The following is a 22,490-nucleotide window of genomic DNA, read 5'->3' as shown; positions in this document are numbered from 1 at the left end:
TGACAGGAAAGAAGTGGCTGCTCCTTCTGGAGCTAAACTTTGGCATAATTAATGCAATCAGGAGAAGCAGGAAGAAACTGGAGTTCAGGTGAAAACAAAAGAAGTTTTCACCTTTCCTGACATCTACAGCATCAGCAAGGGTCTCTGAAGACGTTGCAGACTTGGTCTTATTTTCCCTTATTATCCCACTGGAAAAGGGTCAGCAGAAGACGGCAAGATTAACACCGGAGGTCAAAGAGCAAAACTGTATTCTTTGTAGCTTTCTCACTGTAACACAACCACAAGGTTTTACTGTTATGGACTGCTCCAGTAAGTGAGAAACAAATAGGGCTTTTTGTCCATAGGGCGTAATATGTCAAAGCAGATGTAGGCCATTTATCAGATTAAGTCGACTCCATCCTTCAACAAGATGCACACTGTCATATAATGTCATACACACTGGAGAACACATTTTAGATTAGAAAGAATTAAATAAGACAAGATGTTCATTGTGTGGGATGAAATCACCAATGCAAATTGATATTTATTCTCATTTGAATTGTCAAAAAAGATCGTCCTTGTGTGCCTTTTAAGAAGTTATGTGCATTTTGATCTCATGGTACTATGGGAGTATGTGGTGCATCCAACTTTCTGGACATAATACTGTGTTGGGTGTAAGCTGAGTGAAAGGGTTGTGATAAGTTGTTTAGTTTCGGTTTGTAGGGATTAGTTGAACTTGGCTACAAGAAGAATGAAAGGTCCTGCAAACTGCTGGTCTTATTTGTATTATTCATTCATGGGACATGGGACTTTCTCACTAGGTGAGCATTTCTTGCTCATCCTAATTGCTCTTAAGAAGGTGGTGTTGAGCTGCTACAGTTCTTGGGATATAGATATGCCCCACAGACCTGTTTGGAAGGGAGTTCCAGGATTTTAACCAACCACTGTGGAGGAATGGTGATGTAGCCCTGAGTCAAGATGATGAGTGATTTTGAGGGGAACTTGGTGATGGTGTTCCCAGGAAACTGCTGCCCTTGTAATTCCCAGTGGTGGTTGTTGTGGTGGTGAAGAAGTCTGAATGATTCAATTTAAGGTTTTTGCCTTTCAACGTCAGTTAGAGAGGTCGGATTAAGATGAATGGGCCCCCAAGTTGTTCCAAGCTCTTCAGTTTCAGACGGAGTTAAACATGAAGACTACACCTTCTGTATGCTTCCATTATGTTTGTTATGTAAATAGATACACTTTATGATGGAGACAAGAAGCTTTTCAAAGTCAGTCAAGGGTTTGAATAAGTACTGAAGAAAATCTAAGCAATTGAACAGATACACGATTTTGAAGGGGGAGATGATTGCCTAGTGGCAATATTGCTGGACTGTTAATCCAGGTGATGTTCTGGAGACCTTGGCTTGAATCCTGCCAGGGTAGCTGGTAGAATCTGAATACAATAAAATTCTGGAATTGAGAGTCTAATGATGGTCATAAAACTTTGCTGGTTATCCGAAAAGCCCATCTGGTTCACTAATGTCCTTAAGGGATGGACATCTGCTGTCCTTACCTAGTCTGGCCGACATGTGACTCCAGATGCAAATTTGTAACAGAAATGGAATGAAGTGATAGCCATTTGGTCAACTCTTAACCCTCCTCTGGGCAATTAGTAATAGTCAATAATTGCTGGCCAAGCTGGTGCTGCCCACATCCTGTGAATGAATAGGAAAACTGACCAATATCTTACATGGGCAGTCTGGAATCCTCAGCGATCTCCTTCCTGAAGTACAATTGTATCTTATTAATTAGTGGTATGACTTTAACTTCTCCAAAACCCAGCTGAACAAATTGCATTTTAAAAGATGAACACATTGAAACACCAAAGTAAAGGTTATTTTTCAGTATCCCATTGTAACTGACTTGAAAGTGGTGTTTAATATCACACAGAGCTCTGTGACATGATCCAGCGATAGCACTGTCAGTTTTGTGTTACAAGGTTCAAGGTACAAGTCCCACTGTGGGATTTGGGTGTAAATATTAAGGCTGGAACACCAATACAGTGGTGAAGGCATGCTACACTGCTGAATTTAAAAATATTAAACCCCAGGCTCCAGTTCGCCACTTGGGTAAATGCAAAAGTTCTCATGATACTATTGTAAAGAAGGATTAATTATCCCAGGTGACTTTGTTAATATCATCCTTCAACCGACATCAGAGACATAAATTTTAGCCATTCATTATCATTTGGTATCTGTGGGAGCTTGTTGTGTACAAATTAGCTGTTACATTTCCTACATTACAACAGAGACACTGCTTCGAAAGTTCTTCCAGAGCTGTAATGTGTGAGTGTCTGATGGCTATTGTAAGGTTACTGTGGCTTTGACCTGGTTTATTATAGAGAAAGAGATTGGGGGACAAGTGACAAGCAGTCTATGAGACAATAACAATTATTTGTTGGGTGGCACAGTGGCACAGTGGTTAGCACTGCTGCCTCACAGCGCCAGAGACCCGGGTTCAATTCCCGCCTCAGGCGACTGACTGCCTGGAGTTTGCATGTTCTCCCCGTGTCTGCGTGAGATTCCTCTGGGTGCTCTGGTTTCCTCCCACAGTCCAAGGATGTGCAGGTCAGGTGAATTGGCCATGCTAAATTGCCCATAGTGTTAGGTTATTGGTATGGGTGGGTTGCGCTTTGGCGGGGCGGTGTGGACTTGTTGGGCCGAAGGGCCTGTTTCCACACTGTAAGTAATCTAATAAACGACTTGGATATTCCTTTTAAAAGTTGTAACAATAGAAGCAGCCTGAATGGATGTGGTTAAACTCCCACCTATAGAACTAGGATTTTTAGTTTTAGCTTTCAGCAGTATTTGCTGGGAACTCAGCAGGATTATAAGCTGCAGTAAATCTCTCCCAGCTTTTCACTCTCTCTGAGTTTGTGCTTGATGTTTTTCCTCCTGGGCAACTGGAGTTGCTGTTGGGGCCTTGAAGAAGTGGATGCTATTTTTTGCCTCTCTCAGTTACAGCCAATAGCCAGGGGTTCTCTGCCTGCTATTGGACTTACATGTGAGACAATCTGTTTTCTGAATTTGCCTTTTTGCCAAAGGTGTGATTGTGGGATGTTACTATATTGGAACAGTTCATTGGTAGTAGGTGCTGTACAGAGATTTTCCAATAGAGTCAAGTTATTCCAATTTCTTCTTTCTTTTGTTGTATTCTAATTATAATGGATGAATAAAGTGTGTTTTGTTTTAAATTTGATAGTTTCTCCAATAGAATTGCATCTGGAATGCCATGCCTTACATTTACCTTGAAAATAAGAAAATTTTACTATCTAGATTATCTTTTAAAAAGGTTTGAGGAGGTTTGATCTGGTCCATAGCATCATGAATATAACTATAAAGGACAAACACATCAAGAATTGTCTTCTTGAATGGATGGAAGATGTTTTTTTCAATCTATCCTCCTTGAGACATGATTCCAAGATAGAAAGCAATCCTCAATGAATTCAGTTAAAAATCACACAACATCAGGTTATAGTCCAACAGGTTTAATTGGAAGCACTAGCTTTCGGAGCGCCACTCCCTGACCATCTGATGAAGGAGCAGCGCTCCGAAAGCTAGTGCTTCCAATTAAACCTGTTGGACTATAACCTGGTGTTGTGTGATTTTTAACTTTGTAAACTTCAGTCCAACATCAGCATCTCCAACTCAATGAATTCAGCTGTGAACAAAGCAGCAGGGGGTAACAATGAGGTGCATAACCAGATTTTCTTTTTATTTCTTCCCAAGCTGACTGAGGTGTTTTTATTATTCATGTTCACACTGAATAGTCATAAAAAAGAGATCATGACTCTGCATGGTAGTGCAGCAGTGCAATACAGCTATAAACTCAAATAGAGTAGAATAACTACAAACAGAATAAAGTGATGGCCACGTGGTTTCTGGCAATGTTGGTAGCAGCAGGTCAAACCCCATAACCCAAAATATAATGTCTTCACCCGGTCAAAATGCAGTGCTATTCACAGCTGCTCACAGCCTCAAAATTGCAGCTGTTTTTGCTTTAATATCTTGCCATGCCTTCCTAAGCAAGAGGGAACATTCTAATAATCTTATTTGGGAAGGTGGTATTATTGTTAATCCATCACATTGGTCTGAAGATTAATTATCTGTGCAAACAAGATGTCCACATTTAAGAGGTGAAAATTAACTGTTGGCTCTCTTGCATTCTCTTTGACAACCCTGGATTTAGATGCTGAACAGCTTCCCTGCATACACAGGAACTTGGGAATTTCAACATATTACACATCATTAAGGTTACTGTAACGGGCTCCAAGGCATAGTTTCCATTGTCAGACTGCCAGTTTTAGCAATATCTATGTGCCCTTATCTAAACAGCTTTGTTCTTTCAATTCCATTGGAAATTTCTGGAATTAACATTTGGAACTCTACTTTTTCTGTTCATGGTTAAGAAAGTTACTCAATGGATACAGGTTTGATCTGCACTTGCATTGAACTCTAAAATTCTGTAACTTCATTTTTAACCAGACTACCCTTACCAGTAGCCAATGATTCATCAGCCAATCCAACTCTTGAACTCTCATCCAACCAACGGGTAAACTTGAATAAAGGTCACAGGATGCCTGTCTCACAGCCATTGGCTAGTCCAAATGATAATTCAAACCTATCAGTGCTGGTAACATTGGCAGCTCAATGCATAATACATTCACTCAATATTCTTCTGTCTGTGGTTTTTGTGGATGGATCATTTGAAATAAACAACGTGTTTATCATAAATGTTGCCAGCTCTCTTACCTAGGTTCATGTGTCCTGAATAACATGCATCGATTTAATATAGAATCTAAAATGAACATTCAGATTAGAACAGTAGTTTACATAACAGCCAGATATTTTAAATCCAACAAAGTATTTTGAAGTTCTCATAACATGTAAGCTAGGAACTAAAGCAACCAATTTGCAAACAGCAAGATCCCACAAACAGAAATGTAATAAGAACCAGATAGTCTGTTTTTATGATGCTGTCATGGGATAATTATTGGCCTGGATTCTTTGGGTAACTCACCTATTTTTTAAAAAAGCTGTGTGGGATCTTTTCCAATCACTTGAAAGAGCAAGCAGGGCCTCTATTTAACACTTCTGCTGAAAGACAGCACCATTGACAGTGCTGCACTCCTTCAACAACGAGAATGCAATGTTCCCTAAGTGCCACACTGGAGGTTCAGCCTGCCTGAGACTGTTGTACTCTATTCCTAACTTGCATTCTAACCTTCTGACTGAGGAGGTGAGGGTGCTAGCTATTGAACCTTGGCTTACACAATGCCAGACTGGGAGCAGGTTACTAGTCTGGCCTCTCTTGTCCAGAGAATGAGGCACACAGAGAAGGATGAACATTAAATGGAAACACTTAGCTAGAAGAAGCAATAATCACTAAGTAAGTGTGGAGACCACCATGAAGCTAAATATTAGCTGTCTGCTGGAACATGCAAAGGGTTTGACACTCACTCAACACTATATTTAGAAAAAATAAGTCTCATATCACACAAATCCATACCAGACAGCAGATGTCTACCCAATACTATATTGCTGTGAAAACAGATACATTCAGAGTGGACCACAATGATCAAAAACATAAATTTAAAAGAATAGCCTTTATCTTCAGAGCAGATTTTTCCTTTCCAACTGCCATAAGCCTTTTCCCATCCAATATAGTACAATGTCATATAAATGAATAACAGTAAAACCTAGCATATGTTTCACTTCTAAAATTACCTCTGATCTAACTGACCATGCTGAATTCAAACTGTTTAAATTGTTTGGTGTATATCTAAATGAATGTGAAGCTGCCAACCTGTGACTCTGCCATCAGTTGGCAGAACACTTCCCTCTGAATCATAATGTTCTCGACATAAGAGCCATTCTATAGGCCAGGGCTTAAGCACGAAAATTGAGTCTAACCTTCCAGTGCAGATACTGAGGAAGCTGTTGGTAATGGATATGAAGGATCCCAAGGAATGTTTTCAAGAAGACCAGTCTTTAGCAATATTAATTCCTCAATTAATAACACAAAACGTAGATTCTTTATATATTGCCACAATGCTGTTTGGGGGAGGTTTCAATGTGCAAATTAGCTGGGGTTTCCAACATCACAACAGTAATCACACTTCAAAAAGTACTTAATTGGCTATAAATTGCTTTCAGACACTTGGTGGTCAAGATTTTCCTACAAGTTCGTTCCTTTTGGGGAAGACTATTTCTGACATACTAATAAATTTATAAACATACCTGATAGATTTCTGCTGATTTGGAATTTAAGATTTGTTTTTAATTCACTAGGAATGGTGCTCAGGGAGAATATTTGCACCATATTACTATTTGGTACAGATTGTTTCATACATTGCATTCAAAGACCATACTGTGTCAAGAATGTTGTTAGAACCAGGTGCCAAAAGACTTGAGTTTTAAGAAGGATCCCAAAGGAAGCCTTATTAGATGGAAGTCAAGGGAGTGAACCAAAGAAGTTGAGAGAAAGAACTGAAGAGCAATAGATTTGGCACAACCACTTACAGATAAAACTGCCAGAGTAGTGAGGCATTCAAGGAGGGATTAGCATGATTGCAGGGCAAATGTGTTCCTGTAAAGACAAAGGATGGAGTCAAGACTGGAGAATCCTGGATATCACAACACATAAAGACTAGAGAAGCTTATGATTGATTCTGAGGATTCAACATGCAGAGACCCCAGAGGAAGTTAAAAAGTGCAGGAAGCTGCATTTATTTCAATGCAAAAGGCCTAACAGGGAAGGTAGATGAACTGAGGACATTGTTAGGAACATGGGCCTGGGATATTATCGCAATTACTGAAATGTGGCTCAGGGCTGGACAGGACTGGCAGCTTAATGTTCCAGGATACAAATGCTACAGGAAGGTTAGAAAGGGAGGCAAGAGAGGAGGGGAAGTGGCGTTTTTGATAAGGGATAGCATTACAGCTGTGCTGAGGGAGGATATTCCCGGAAATACATCCAGGGAAGTTATTTGGGTGGAACTGAGAAATAAGAAAGGGATGATCACCTTATTGGGATTGTATTATAGACCCCCTAATAGTCTGAGGGAAATTGAGAAACAAATTTATTAGGAGATTTCAGCTATCTGTAAGAATAATAGGGTTGTTATGGTAGGGGATTTTAACTTTCCAAAAATAAACTGGGACTGACATAGGCTTAAGGGTTTAGATGAAAGGAATTTGTTAAGTGTGTACAAGACAATTTTCTGATTCAGTATGTGGATGTACCTACTAAAGAAGGTGCAAAACTTAACCTACTCTTGGAAAATAAGGCAGGGCAGGTGACTGAGGTGTCAGTGGGAAAGAACTTTGGGGCCAACGACCATAATTCTATTACTCTTAAAATAGTAATGCAAAAGGATAGCCTAGACCTAGCAGTTGAAGTTCTAAACTGGAGGAAGGCTAATTTTGATGGTATTAGGCAAGAGCTTTCAAAGGCTGATTGGATGCAGATGTTCACAGGTAAAGAGATGGCTGGAAAATGGGAAGCCTTCAGAAATGAGATAACAAGAGTCCAGAGACAGTATATTCTTATTAGGGTGAAAAGGAAGGCTGGTAGGTATAGGGAATGTTGGATGACTAAAGAAGTTGAAGGTTTGGTTAAGAAAAGGAAAGAAGCATATGTCAGATGTAGACAGGAAAGATTGAATGGATCCTTAAAAGAGTACAAAGGCAGTAGGAGTATACTTAAGAGGGAAATCAGGAAGGCAAAAAGGGGACATGAGATAGCTTTGGCAAATAGGATAAAGGAGAATCCAAAGGGTTTTTACAAATACATTAAGGGCAAAAGGGTAACTAGGGAAAGAATAGGGCCCCTCAAAGTTCAGCAAGGTGGCCTCTGTATGGAGCCGCAAGAGATGGAGGGGGGATACTATACGAGTATTTTGCATCAGTGTTTACTGTGGAGAACGACATGGAAGATGTAGAAATGAGGGGAAAAAGCTGGTGACATCTTGAAAAATGTCCATATTACAAAGGAGGAAGTGCTAGAAATCTTGAAACGCATAAAGGTGGATAGATCCCCAGGACCTGATCAGGTGTACCCTACAACTCTGTGGAAAGCTAGGGAAGTGATTGCTAGGCCCCTTGCTGAGATATTTGTATCATCGATTGTCACAGGTGAGGTGCCAGAAGACTGGAGGTTGGCTAACGTGGTACCATCATTTTAAAAAGGTGGTAAGGACAAGCCAGGGATCTATAGACCAGTGAGCCTGAGGTCAGTGGTGGACAAGATATCGGAGGGAATCCTGAGGGACAGGATTGACACGTATTTGGAAAGGCAAGGACTGATTAGGGATAGACAACATGGCTTTGTGCATGGGAAATTATGTCTCATGAACTTGATTGAGTTTTTTGAAGAAGTAACAAAGAGGATTGATGATGGCAGAGCAGTGGATGTGATCTATATGGACTTCAGTAAAGCATTCAACAAGGTTCCCCATGGGAGACTGATTAGCAAGGTTAGGTCTCACAGAATACAGGGAGAACTAGCCATTTGGATACAGAACTGCCTCAAAGGTAGAAGACAGAGGGTGGTGATGGAGGATTGTTTTTCAGACTGGAGGCCTGTGACCAGTGGAGTGCCACAAGGATCGGTGCTGGTTCCACTACTTTTCATTATTTATATAAATGATTTGGATATGATCATAGGAAATATAGTTAGTAAGTTTGCTGATGTTACCAGAATTCGTGGTGTAGTGGACAGCGAAGAGGGTTACCTCAGATTACAGCAGGATGTTGATCAGATGGGCCAGAGGGCTGAGAAGTGGGAGATGGAGTTTAATTCAGATAAATGCGAGGTCCTGCATTTTGGGAAAGCAAATCTTAGCAGGACTTATACACTTAATGGTAAGGTCCTAGGGAGTGTTGCTGAACAAAGAGACCTTGGAGTGCAGGTTCATCACTCCTTGAAAGTGGAGTCACAGGTAGATAGGATAGTGAAGAAGGCATTTGGAATGCTTTCCTTTATTGGTCAGTGTATTCAGTACAGGAGTTGGGAGGTCATGTTGCGGCTGTACAGGACATTGGTTAGGCCACTTTTGGAATATTGCATGCAATTCTGGTCTCCTTCCTATCAGAAGGATGTTGTGAAACTTGAAAGGGTACAGAAAAGATTTACAAGGATGTTGCCAGAGTTGGAGGATTTGAGTTATCGGGAGAGGTTGAATAGGCTAGGGCTGTTTTCCCTTGAACATTGAAGGCTGAGGGGTGGCCTTATAAAGGCTTATAAAATCATGAGGAGCATGGGTAGGATAAATAGACAAAGTCATTTCCCTGGGGTTGGAGAGTCCAGAAGTAGAGGGCATAGGTTTAGGGTAAGAGGGGTAAGATATTAAAGGGACCAAAGGGGCAACTGTTTCGCGCAGAGTATGGTGTGTGTATGGAATGAGCTGCTGGAGGAAGTGGTAGAGGTTGGTACAATTGCAACATTGAAAAGGCATCTGAATGGGTATATGAATAGGAAGGGTTTAGAGAGATATGGACCAAGTCCTGGCAAATGGTTCTAGATTGGGTTGGGATATCTGGTTGGCATGTACGAGTTTGACCGAAGGGTCTGTTTCCATGCTGTACATCTCTATGACTCTATGACAACTTAAAAGGGAAATTTGGAAAACTAAGCAAGTGCATTGGCGAATATAATAAAAGAAACCCAAATGATTGTTTTCATTATCTAATGAGCAAGAGAATAACTAGGCAAAGAGAAGGGAACATTAGTGACCGTAGAGATAATCTTTGTGTTAATCAGGAAAATATGAGCATAGTCCTCAAAAAATCCTTTACATCAATTTTCACAACAGAAAAGGGCAACACAGGTACAGATCTGTGAAACATGAGAAGAAATCAATAGGGGGAGAGAGAGAGAGAGAGAGAGAGAGAGTGAGAGAGAGAAGGTACTGCTGTGTTTAGCAGCCTTAGAAGTGGATAAATCCACAGGCCTCAATGAGTTGTATCCCAGCTTGTTGAGGAAGCAATGGAGAGGATATTGGGGTTGTGACAGTAATTATCAAATCCTCTCTGGCCACAAATAAAGTGCCACAGGACTGGAACACTGTTAGCATTGTCACAGAATCACAGAAATCTTTGGGCACTGAAAGAGGCCATTTGGCTGCACTGCCTGTTCAAGTGAGCATCACCTCTGCCAATCTTCTATCCTATTCAGCCTGTTCATAATTTTCAAAACCTTTATCAAATCTCCTCATAGACTTCTTCTCTCCAATTTAGCAGTCACATCTTCTTTGATCTATCCTCATAAATGAAGTTACTCATTCCTGGAATCATTCCTATAAATTGCTTCTCCCCTCTCTCCAATTTGTTCACATCTTTCTTATAATGTGGTGCCCAAATCTGTACACAATACACTGACTGGGGTCTAACAGGTGTCTTATACAAGTACAAGATCACCCCCTTGCTCTTTTCCTCTATGCCCCTATTAATGAAGTCAAGGGTGCTGGATCATTATTGCTCTCTCCACCTGTCCAGTTGCCTTCAATGATCTATTCACATGTACACCTAGATCTCTCTGTTCTGGCATGCCTTTAGAATTGAATGCCCTATTTTATGTTGTTTTCCAATGTTCTTCAAAATGCATTACCTCATACTTCTCTGCATTGAAACTCGTCTGCCACCTGTCCACCCAATCTCCCAACTTGTCTATGGAATTCTGCACTGTCCTTCTTACCATTAACAATTCTTCCAAGCTTTGAGTCATCTGCAAATGTTGAAATTATCCCCTCCTTACCACTGCCATAGAATATGGGCAGCATGGTGGCTCAGTGGTTAGCATTGCTGCCTCACAGTACCAGGGTCCCAGGTTCAATTCCAGCCATGGGTGACTGCCCTGTTTGGAGTTTGAATGTTCTCCCTGTGTCTGCATGGGTTTCCTCCCACAGTCCAAAGATGTGCAGTTCAGGTGAATTGACCATGTTAAATTGCTCATAGTGCTAGGTGCATTAGTCAGAGGGAAACGGGTCTGGGTGGGTTACTCTTCTGAGGGTCAGTGTGGAGTTGTTGGGCCGAAGGGCCTGTTTCCACACTGTAGGTAATCTAATATGAATATATTCAAGAAAAGCAAGAGCCCTAATATTCACCTGTGGGGACCTCCATTATAAGCCTTCTTCCTGCCTGGGAAAATCCATTAAGTATTACTCTCTGCTTCCTATCCCTCAGCCAATTTTGGATCCATGTTGCTACTGACCTTTTTATGCTACTGACCTGTGACTTTTCTCACAAGTCTGTTGCCTGGCAATGTATCAAATGCCTTCTGAGTGTCCACATAGTTCACATCAATGGTATTATCTCCATCGAATCTTTTTGTAAGCTCTTCAAAAAACTCAAATAAGTTAATAAATTTCCCCACTCGAAATCCATTCTGACTTTTCCTAATCAACCCACCTTTCTCAATATGACTGCTAACTCTATCTTGAATAATTGACTCCAAATCTACCACACCACTGAAGTTAAGCTGACTCATCTGTAATTGCTTATCCTTACAAACTTTCTTGAGCAGATATTCTTGTCCCTTTATTAAAAAGAGGAAGTAATAGATCAATAACTTACAGGCCAATCCACCTGACTTGAAGTGGGGAAGTTTTTAGAAAACATTCTGATGGATATACATATCTGCACTTGAAGACACGTAGATTAATTAGCCAACGTAAGAATGGATTTGACAAATATGATCAAATTACTCAAGGAAGTACCCAGGAGTGTTGATAAGGGTAATACATACGATACGGCCTTTGTAGAATTTAGAAAGGTTTTTGATCTGGTCCTGCATAATGAACATGTCAAAGAGGTAGGAACCCATGGGATCCAAAGCAAAGCAGCAGCTTGGATCCAAAGTTTTCTGAGAGGTAGGAAGCAGGAAATGATAGTATGTAGAAGTCTGTTTCTATTGGTGTTCCACAGGGCTCAAGGCTGGGGCCCTTGCTGTTTGTGATGTATATTAAAGATTTGAAATATAATCAAGATGTTTGCATAAAACACAAAAATTGGTAATGTGTGTATTAAAGAGGATAGCCATAAACTGGAGCGTGATATAAACAGACTAGCCAGTGGGCACTGCAGTGACATATTGAAATCAACATGGAAAAATCTGGGGTAATGGGGAGAGCTAAGAAGAAAAGAGTTTATATTACAAATGGTAAAATCCTAGAAAGTACTAAAGAGAGCAAGGATCTTTGTGCACATTTCTGCAGACAGCAGGATAGCAAGTAGCAGGGCAGGTAGCTAAATTATTTAAAAAGGTACATACGATACACAGTTTTATGTTATACTCAGGAATTCTTAGCTTTGAAGTCCTAAGAAATTGGTTATGGTTGAATCATGGCAGGCAACAGTGAAACGTGTTTAGATTTCAACAGTGTTTAAATACAATGATGTTATAAGAAATAATGTTGGGCGTGTCCGTAATATGTTTCCCTTCTCTTCTTAAGTAAAATATGAACCATAAACTGAGTTTTAATCTGTTATTTTGAGGGCAAAATTCAGATGTGAAAAATGACCTACCTTTATTAATAATCTGATGAATGTAGCTGAAAAGATGTCCTTATCATTGAATCTTAAATGAAAAGTAGCACAAGGTTGAGATTGCACCGAACAAATCTTGGCTATTTCTCACTCTTATTTCTCACTTCCACTCACTGGTGGAAGAGGTTTTTTTTTGTTTGCATTAATCTCCCAGATAACTTAAAACACAATCAGCAAGTTCTAAGTTTGTCAACTTGTCAGACTAAAAATGTTAAAAGCATATAGTGATTTTCTTTCTGCAATAATAGAACCGATTCTCATCCTTTCTCAGTCTGCTCAAGAACAGTATGTCAACTGATATAAATCTCTAGCATGACTTTATTTTCAATTTTACCATTCTAGTGCTATAATAATAAATATTGTCCAAAGTTTAATGTTATTTAGTTGTTTGTGTTATTGGATCAAATGTTGCGTGAATTACCAGCAATAATAGAATCATTTTGAAGAAAAGTGCAATTTATTTTAACGTGACTTTTTGATAAAATGCTCCTTCTGTGGGTCAATGTTATTCTTTTTAAGTCATCTGATTGCAATTTTGGTTTTAAAGTTAAATTATGCAATTCTCAGCCATTTTTACATTATTATTTGCATGCATAATTATAATGGAGTTTGTATCTAAATCATGGTTGGCCCTTTTACTTGAGATTGTTTTTCCTTCAAATGCTTTACTTTCAATAAGGTTAGACATCAGGCAACAACTGGTTATGGTCCAACAGGTTTAATTGAAATCACTAGCTTTCAGAGTGTTGCCCCTTCATCAGATGAAATCCATCTCACCGACGAAGGAGCAATACTCCAAAACCTTGTGATTTCAAATAAATCTGTTGGACGATAACCTGGTGTTGTCTGACTTCTATCCTTGTTCACCCCAGTCCAACACGGCACTTCCACTTCATTAATATTTCATTTTTTTTGCAATAGTACACTCCCTGACTACTTTCTTGATGCAAAGTATTGGTTAATTTGAAAGTGGTCAACTTTTTTTTTTCCAAATGTGATTATCTATGTCTAAAGTTTGCCTCATAAGTTTTACACAAAATAAAAACATTTCAATGGTCATTTTAATTCCCTGAAAATGTTATGATAAAGATCTGCATTTAGATAGCATCAAGACACACAGGACACATCAAAGTACTTTATGGCCAAAGAAGTAATTTTGTGATATTATCATAAACTTTAATGAGCCTGATTGGATCTGTTACAATAAAGGTAAAGTCACTCATCCTACAGGGCTGCTGCCTCATTAGATTGGTGCAACTAATAGTTAGCTTAACCTCAGGGTCACCATGCCCCAGGCAAGGGAGAGGGTGAGTCTCAGTCAATGTAGGAATTGAGCCTATGCTATCATCCTGTATTGCAAACTAGCCATCCAGCCAACTGGGCTAACCAATTGCCTACAGGCTGCAATAAAGATCCAAGAAGGGACAGTTGTGCCACAGTGGTAGTGCCACTACCTCTTAACCAGGAGGCCAACTTTCAAGTCTTACCACTTCAAATACGCGTAATAATGTTTCTGGACAAGTTGGTCAGAGAATATCTACATACGCGTTTTGAGAAGATTAATAGCTCAGGTTGAAGTTTTGGATGTCGGTTTGCTCACTGAGCTGCAAGGTGTATTTCCAGACGTTTTGTTACCCTACTAGGTAACATCTTCAGTGGGCCTCAGGTGAAGCAATACTGAAAATTCCTGCTTTCTATTTATATGTTTGGGTTTCTTTGGGTTGGTGATGTCATTTCCTGCAGTGATGTTATTTCCTGTGGTGAAGTCACTTCCTGTTCCTTTTCTCAGGGGGTGGTAGATTGGTCTAACTCGATTTGTTTGTTGATAGAGTTATGGTTGGAATGCCTACAAGAATTCCTGAAGACTCTCAAAGACACTAAATTAAAAGAGGATGAAATAATGGTCTCCTTTGATGTAACAGCCCTGTTTACTTCAATCAACATCAACCTGGCCAAGGAAACACTGACTACACTATTAGAAGACCCAAAGACACATACACCAAACACCACTAACTTCATCAACAAGGACAATATCATCAAGCTAGTGAACGTCTGCCTTACCACCCACTTCAACTTCCACAACAAAACCTACAAACAAACCAACGGAACACCCTGGGATCTCCAATATCAGGCTTATTTGCAGAGGCAGTAATGCAGTGACTTGAGCAAACAGCTCTGCCAACCATCCAACTCAAACTCTGGGTCCGCTACATGGATGACACCTTTGTCATCACTAAATGAAACAAGTTAGAGGAAACCTTCAAGACCATCAATAATGGCATAAAATTCACTAAAGAGGAGGAAAACAACAACAAACTGCCATCACCAACCCAACGAAACCCAAACATGTAAATAGAAAGCAGGAATTTTCAGCATTGCTTCGACTGAGGCCCACTGAAGATGTTACCTAGTAGGGTAATGAAACATCTGGAAATGAACCTTGCAGCTCAGCGAGCAAACCTACATCCAATATCTACCCACCTTAGGGACAGCTGGAACTTGAACTGAGACCTTCCATTTCTGCAATACAAGACCATTTTGGCCATATTGTATCACTGATTCCATTTAGGAGATGTGGCAGTTAATTTGCACACAGCAAGCTCCCATCCATACGAATGTGAGAACGGTGTGGTAATGTTTCAATGTGTGTCTAATGTTGATTGAGGGATAAATATTGACAATGGGGATAACTGCATTAGAGTGTAGGGGTTGGGGGAAAGAGGGTGGTTCTTTTAAGGCAACTTAGGAAGTTGAGAACATTCTAGTTCAAGAGGTAGAATACTAACAGTTCAGAATTGCCCTGGATTGCCAGTTTTGACTTTTGTGCTCAAGTCCTTAAATCCTGCAGCTTTCTAATGGGGATAACTGCATTAACTGCTGTTAATGCCAGGAAGAATTCCTCATGATTTTAACAAATCAGGCCAGATGTATTACAACAAAAGCCTGGAAATCGATTCATGTCAGTGGCTGTTTTGACTGAAACTAACCTGGAATTAACAAAAAAAAAGTCACCAGTTTATGCTCCCGGCTCCTGCAGGTATCAGACTATCCAGAGTCATTAATATAAGGTTAGGGCGACACGAAATGCCTTCAGCTCCAAATATTTGTAACTTGTGAGACGTGGGGAAAGAGTTGGCATTTTAAATGAGAATAAACCGGGAGAACAGTTCTTTTTATTAAATCTCCCCACCCTGATTGTGAAAATGTTGACTTGCGGCGGAGACAGCAACAAACTCAAAAGGTTGTGGGCGAAGAAAGCGCAGTAACTTTTTTTAAGTGGGCAATATTCCCCACTCCTACCTTCAGCAAGTCGGGCGTTCAGGGGACAATCTCATGCTTTATTTCTACAAACGCGTTAACAGCAAGCATTAAAATCCCACAACTATTTATGGGGCATGAGTCCTGGAAAGCCGAAATTGCAAATATTCCTCAGGACCAGTTTATTAATTTGCAACTTTTTAAAAAAAATTCGGGGACATGTTTATTGTTGTTTCGTTCAGAATTCTTTCACAGAATTTTTTCACAAAATTATTGATCATTTTCGATGCAGTGTCTTGTCTATCCGAGGGGACTATTTAGTAAGGTCCTCCCACATCCAACTTTTCCAAATTCCTGTCAAAGAAAGTCTCTCTCATTTGCATGGGTCTCTGTTTCTGCTGCAGGCGATTGGTTCGGGAGCTGCTGGGGTTAGCCGGGACCCTGGGAGGGGTTTAAAGTCTCGGCTGCAGGAGCACACGCTGCTGTTTCCAGTACACTTACTGGCTGTCACTCACTCACACACAGAGACGCACACGCACCCTGGGGTTTCTCTGAGTGACTAGCAGTGTGGGGGCTGGGGTGGGGGGACCTCCGAGTGACAGCATGGAGCTCTCAGCTGTCTGAGCCTGGAGTCTGTCCAGTACATGACCTCCTGTTCTCACCATGAGCTGTCTGGATATTATGTACCACACATATGGAGCGCATCGCCCTTATTTCACAAGCACCCCAGCGTATGCAGCACAGGTAGGACTGGGCACTGAGATCGATCATTTCTCACAGGGAAAGCGTTACCTGCTCTCTAACATTGCAGACAGCCTCTGGACGGAAATATTGAATAGCCAGTCGGGTCGAATTGGAGCAGATTGTCCTGAGGAAGGATCACACTGGACTCGAAACGTTACCTCTCTTATGTCTCTGTCTCTCTACACAGAAGCTGCCAGAGCTGCTACGTTTCTCCAGCAGTTTCAGTTTGAGATTGTGCTTTCTGCTCAGTGGGGGAGATGGTACTGACGGGGGGATAGTGCTGAGAGGGATGATGCTGGGGGGGGTGGGGGGGATGATGCTGAGGAGTTGCTGGGGGAGGGGGTGTTGCTGAGGGGGTAAATGGTGCTGGGGGTGGTGCTGGTGAGGGGGTGTTGCTGAGGGGGGAGTGGTGCTGGGGGTGTTGCTGGGGAGGGGGTGTTGCTGAGGGGGGAGTGGTGCTGGGGGAGGGGGTGTTGCTGAGGGGGGAAATGGTGCTGGGGTGGTGCTGGTGAGGGGGTGTTGCTGAGGGGGGAGTGGTGCTGGGGGTGTTGCTGGGGAGGGGGTGTTGCTGAGGGGGGAGTGGTGCTGGGGGAGGGGGTGTTGCTGAGGGGGGAAATGGTGCTGGGGTGGTGCTGGGGGAGGGGGTGTTGCTGAGGGGGAGTGGTGCTGGGGGTGTTGCTGGGGAGGGGTTGTTGCTGAGGGGGTAGTGGTGCTGGGGTGGTGCTGGGGAGGGGGTGTTGCTGAGGGGGTAGTGGTGCTGGGGGTGTTGCTGGGGAGGGGGTGTTGCTGAGGGGGGAAATGGTGCTGGGGTGGTGCTGGGGGAGGGGGTGTTACTGAGGGGGAGTGGTGCTGGGGTGGTGCTGGGGAGGGGGTGTTGCTGAGGGGGTAGTGGTGCTGGGGTGGTGCTGGGGAGGGGGTGTTGCTGAGGGGGTAGTGGTGCTGGGGGTGTTGCTGGGGAGGGGGTGTTGCTGAGGGGGGAAATGGTGCTGGGGTGGTGCTGGGGGAGGGGGTGTTACTGAGGGGGAGTGGTGCTGGGGTGGTGCTGGGGAGGGGGTGTTGCTGAGGGGGTAGTGGTGCTGGGGGGTGGTGCTGGGGAGGGGGTGTTGCTGAGGGGGTAGTGGTGCTGGGGGAGGGGGTGTTGCTGAGGGGGGAGTGGTGCTGGGGCAGGGATTGTTGCTGAGGGGGGAAATGGTGCTGGGGTGGTGCTGGGGGAGGGGGTGTTGCTGAGGGGGGAGTGGTGCTGGGGGTGTTGCTGGGGGGTGTTGCTGAGGGGGGAAATGGTGCGGGGGTGGTGCTGGGGGAATGGTGCTGGGGTGTTGCTGGGGGAGAGTTGGTGAGGGGGGAATGGTGCTGGGGTGTTGCTGGGGAGGGGGTGCTGCTGAGGGGGGAGGGGTTGGAACTGAGGCAAACCGAGTGAACAGCGGTTCCAAGGGACGTGATATTTCCAATTGGCTCTTCCCTTTGGCGAAGGTCTGTCCTTACTAAGGAACGGATTTAAATTGGAGATCTCCTTGGTGGTGGGGGTAAGGGGGTGGGGGAGCTGCCGATTCCCTGAAGAAGGGCTCATGCCTGAAACGTCGATTCTCCTGCTCCTTGGATGCTGCCTGACCTGCTGCACTTTTCCAGCGACACATTTTCAGCTCTGATCTCCAGCATCTGCAGTCCTCACTTTCTCTTGCCGATTCTTTTGCTGGGTTGAAGCCCCCGGGGGTGGTTACCCCCCACCCCCGGGTAAAGCAGCTGCTTTGGGGAAATGCCCTCAACAGGAGCTCAGAGAGATACCTCCGGGGATACCCTGAGCAGAAAACACAGCCGGCAAGGGTCTATCTCCATCATTCCTGAAATCGTTTCCGAAAGTTTCCCTTCCTGATGCCTCTGGCTTTAACTTTCTGGTTGAACCTGCTGTTTTGTTTAATGTTTCCCCCCGGATTAGGACAGAGCAGGAAATTGGAGCCTGAGCCGCTTTGCGAAATGTTTTCTTTAATTTTCTGTTCAAATTCTCATTTAAATAAAATCAACGCTTTTGCTGTTAAAGGAGGAGTGTGTCTGTGATGTGCAAGAGCTATTGTAATCCCAGAATTGAAATGGCAAGTGCAATTGTAACCCAGAGCTATAATGGTAAAGACAATTTTAATCCAGGAGTTGTATTGCCGAGAGTTATTGTAATCCCAGAGTTGTAATGCCAATGGCTATTGTAATCCCAGTTGTAATGCCAAGGGCAATTGTAATCCCAGGGCTGTAATGCCAAAATCTATTGCAATCCCAGAGTTGTAATGCTATTGTAATGTCATTGCTAGAAGTCACACAACACCAGGTTATAGTCTAACAGGTTTATTTAAAATCACAAACTTTCAGATTGAACCTGTTGGACTATACCCTGGTGTCACGTGACTTCTGATTTTGTCCATCCCAGTCCAACACTGGCACCTCCACGTAATGCCAATGTACTGTGGTAACACGTGTGGCACGTTTCCGTGTAAGAAACTGACATCCCGATGCACCTCTGTCTCTGTAAAACATTCAAATCCAGCAACCTCCCTTCTCTCTGTCTCAAACAAATCCAAAACCCGCACCTCTCTCTCTCCCTCTCCCTGTGTAAAAGACACTCACACCCCCATCTCCTAATGTGGTACAGTCAGATCCCCACCTACCCACCCACCACCCACCCCGTTGGGGCTGCGCTGTCGGGCAATGGGAGCAGAGGCGGTGGGAGCGAATGAACGGACATGGGGCTCGGCGAGTGAAAAGCCGGGGGTGGGGTGTTATTACTGGAATCGAATTATGTCACCACAGACACGTCGCTGTTTAAAACGGGAAACTGGGTAAGGGAATCGGAAAGAATTTCCCAAATCCGACAGGGAATTCTTTCCACTCTGTAAGAGCCCGGGGAGAGGCCAACAACAGAAAAGGACGGGTTCTGTGTGCTGCAGAGTGAGATGTGAAGTCCTGTCCTATCGAAGGTAAGTATGGTATAACCATCACCGGCCTCACTCAACCGAAAGATCTGCGGATGCTGGATAAATCAGAAACAGAAATTGCTGGAAAAGCTCAGCAGGTCTGGCAGCATCTCTGACCCTTCCGCGGAACTCGAAACGCTATCTCTGATTTCTCTCCACAGATGCTGCCAGACCTGCTGAGCTTTTCCAGCAATTTCTGTTTCTGTTTCTCACTCATGTCTCTCAGCTCTCTGTGTCCCCGCAGTGCGGGAGTAATCCGTTTACCATCAAACTCAGGTTGCGAGTGGCTGTGCCTGTTTCAGCCAGGCTAACTGGGAACGAAAGTTCATCCCTTTTCTTGAAAAAAAAAGACGATGTGATTGTGAAAGGTTTTGGGGGTGGGAGGTGCTGAGGGGTAGAGTTTGCTTCATTCTGTGTTGAACTTCCACCGCCTGGGGATTGGAGGGATTGATTCAAATTGAAATGTTTTGTCGGAACAAATTACTGCAGATACTGGAATCTGTACTGAAAACTACAAATGCTGGAGATCACAGCGGGTCAGACAGCATCCATGGAGAGAGAGCAAGCTAATATTTCGATCTCCAGCACTTGTCGTTTCCAAATGTTTGTTCACTTAATATGCTGCTGTACAGGACCGAACTGCGTGTGTGACAATGTATTATATATATTTTTAATTTCAAAAATATACTTTATTCATTAAAATCTTTATATATATATATATAAACTCCCTCTATTCATTAATAGAGAAAGATTTATATTATATATAAACTCCCTTTATTTATTAAAATCTTTATATATGGGAGTTTATATATAATATAAATCTTTCTCTATTAATGAATAGAGGGAGTTTATATATATAAAGATTTTTAATGAATAAAGTGTTTTTAGTATTTTTATTTATATATAAAGATATATAAAGATCTATCTCTTTATATATAAAGATTTTACACATATAGATTTATATTATATATATAAACTCCCTCTATTCATTAATAGAGAAAGATTTATATTATATAATAGAGAAAGATTAATATTAAATATAAACTCCAATATATATAAAGATTTTAATGAATAAAGTATATTTTTGAAATTAAAAATATATATAATACATTGTCACAAACGCAGTTCGGTCCTGCACAGCAGCGTATTAAGTGAACAAACATTTGGAAACGACAAGTGCTGGAGATCGAAATATTAGCTTGCTCTCTCTCCATGGATGCTGTCTGACCCGCTGTGATCTCCAGCATTTGTAGTTTTCAGTACAGATTCCAGCATCTGCAGTAATTTGTTCATTAAAATCTTTACTTATATGGGAGTTTATATATAATATAAATCTTCATACATATATAAATCTTTATATATATAATAAAAATATAAAAAAAACTTTATTCATTAAAATCTTTATATATGGGAGTTTATATATATAATATAAATCTTTATTAATGAATAGAAGGAATTTATATATAATATATAATATAAATCTTTATATATATTAAGATTTTAATGAATAAAGTATATTTTTGAAATTAAAAAAATATATATAATACATTGTCACACACGCAGTTCGGTCCTGCACAGCAGCATATATAAAGATTTTAATGAATAAAGGGAATTTCTTTATATATAATATAAATCTTTACATATATATAAAATGTTTATATATAAAGATTTTAATGAATAAAGGGAGTTTATATATATAATATAAATCTTTATATGTATTAAAAATCTTTATATATATATATATATACAAAGATTTTAATGAATAGAGTATATTTTTGAAATTTAAAAGATCTCCCAGCCTCCCTGACCATTCTAACGACCCACAATCTCCTCCATGCAGACTCTCTCTGTTTACCCGCGAGTTCAGGGAGTGGCGATGGAAGGTGGAACCAGCAGCACTGGCCGCCCCGGCAAAGAGGATTCCCTCCTGGACAAGGATAGACCTGAGGCCGAGTACATTAACTCCAAATGTGTTCTCTTCACCTATTTTAACGGGGATATCAGCAGCACGGTGGATGAGCACTTTACCAGAGCACTGAGCAACTACAGCCCTGAGAGCAGGAGTTACAAACCCAGGAAAAGCACTGCAGGGTCATCAGGTAATCGAGCACAGTGAACACAGCATTTCTGAGGCGCGTGCCTCCTCCTTCCCTTGTGTTTTTTTTTCAAATGCATCAAATATTGTTTTTGAAACAATCTTTTTGAACTGTGCTATTATACAGATTGTGTATAGACTCATACGACTCGCCAGGTGTCCTGAATTAATCTGGTCCCATTTGCCAGCATTTCGCCCATAAACCCTTCCAATCATATACCCATCCAGATGCCTTTTAAATGTTACATTTCCACCAGCCTCCACCACTTCCTCTAGCAGCTCATTCCATACATATACTACCCTCTGTGTGAAAAAGGTTGCCCCTCAGGTCCCTTTTAAATCTTTCCGCTCTCACCTTAAAACTGTGTGGTCTCCCCTACCCTGGGGAAAATACCCTGACTATTTCCTCTATCATATCCCTCATGATTTTATAAACTTCTCTAAGGTCATCCCTCAGCCTCAAACACTATCTTTCCTATAGCAGGGAGACCAGAATTGAACGCAGTATTCCAAAAGTGGCCTCACCAATGTCCTATCCAGTTGCAACATGACAAACCAACTCAATGCTCTGACCAATAAAGACCAAATGTCTACCCCACCAGTGCCCTGACCACCAGCGACTCCACTTTCAAGGAACTGTCTGATACTGTCGGGAATTTGCTCTCTGTGTGATCAGCTGTTTCTTGAGGGTCCAGTTTGCAGTTCTCGCCCAGTCCAGAGAAATCTGTGAAACCTCCTGAATTTCTCCCGCGCTTTCACAGTTTCAGGTTCCCAACCTACGAAGTTCTCTCTTTCAGGTCCCTGGCCCCAGCAATGTTCTGCTCAGGGCCCTCAGAACAGGACTCAACCAAAACTTCAGAAAAGTACTTC

At 42.0% G+C, this 22,490-nt stretch overlaps 1 protein-coding gene across 5 annotated transcripts in view; it reads left to right on the top strand.

Moving 5' to 3' along the window:
• The window catches only part of LOC140453389 (transcription cofactor vestigial-like protein 2), a 60,899-nt gene that overhangs the window by 23,833 nt on the left and 14,576 nt on the right, over positions 1–22,490 (top strand). For 2 of the 5 annotated variants that reach the window (XM_072547998.1, XM_072547997.1), the window contains exons 1-2: positions 16,306–16,568; positions 21,366–21,624. In XM_072547998.1, the coding sequence (XP_072404099.1) occupies positions 16,488–16,568; positions 21,366–21,624 (340 nt within the window). In that variant the 5' untranslated portion in view covers positions 16,306–16,487. The other 3 variants (XM_072548002.1, XM_072548000.1, XM_072548001.1) reach the window with 3 other exon arrangements.

Source organism: Chiloscyllium punctatum, chromosome 27 (genome assembly GCF_047496795.1).
Source record: "Chiloscyllium punctatum isolate Juve2018m chromosome 27, sChiPun1.3, whole genome shotgun sequence".
NCBI classification, from domain to species: domain Eukaryota; kingdom Metazoa; phylum Chordata; class Chondrichthyes; order Orectolobiformes; family Hemiscylliidae; genus Chiloscyllium; species Chiloscyllium punctatum.
This window is presented reverse-complemented; position numbering and strand designations above follow the sequence as displayed.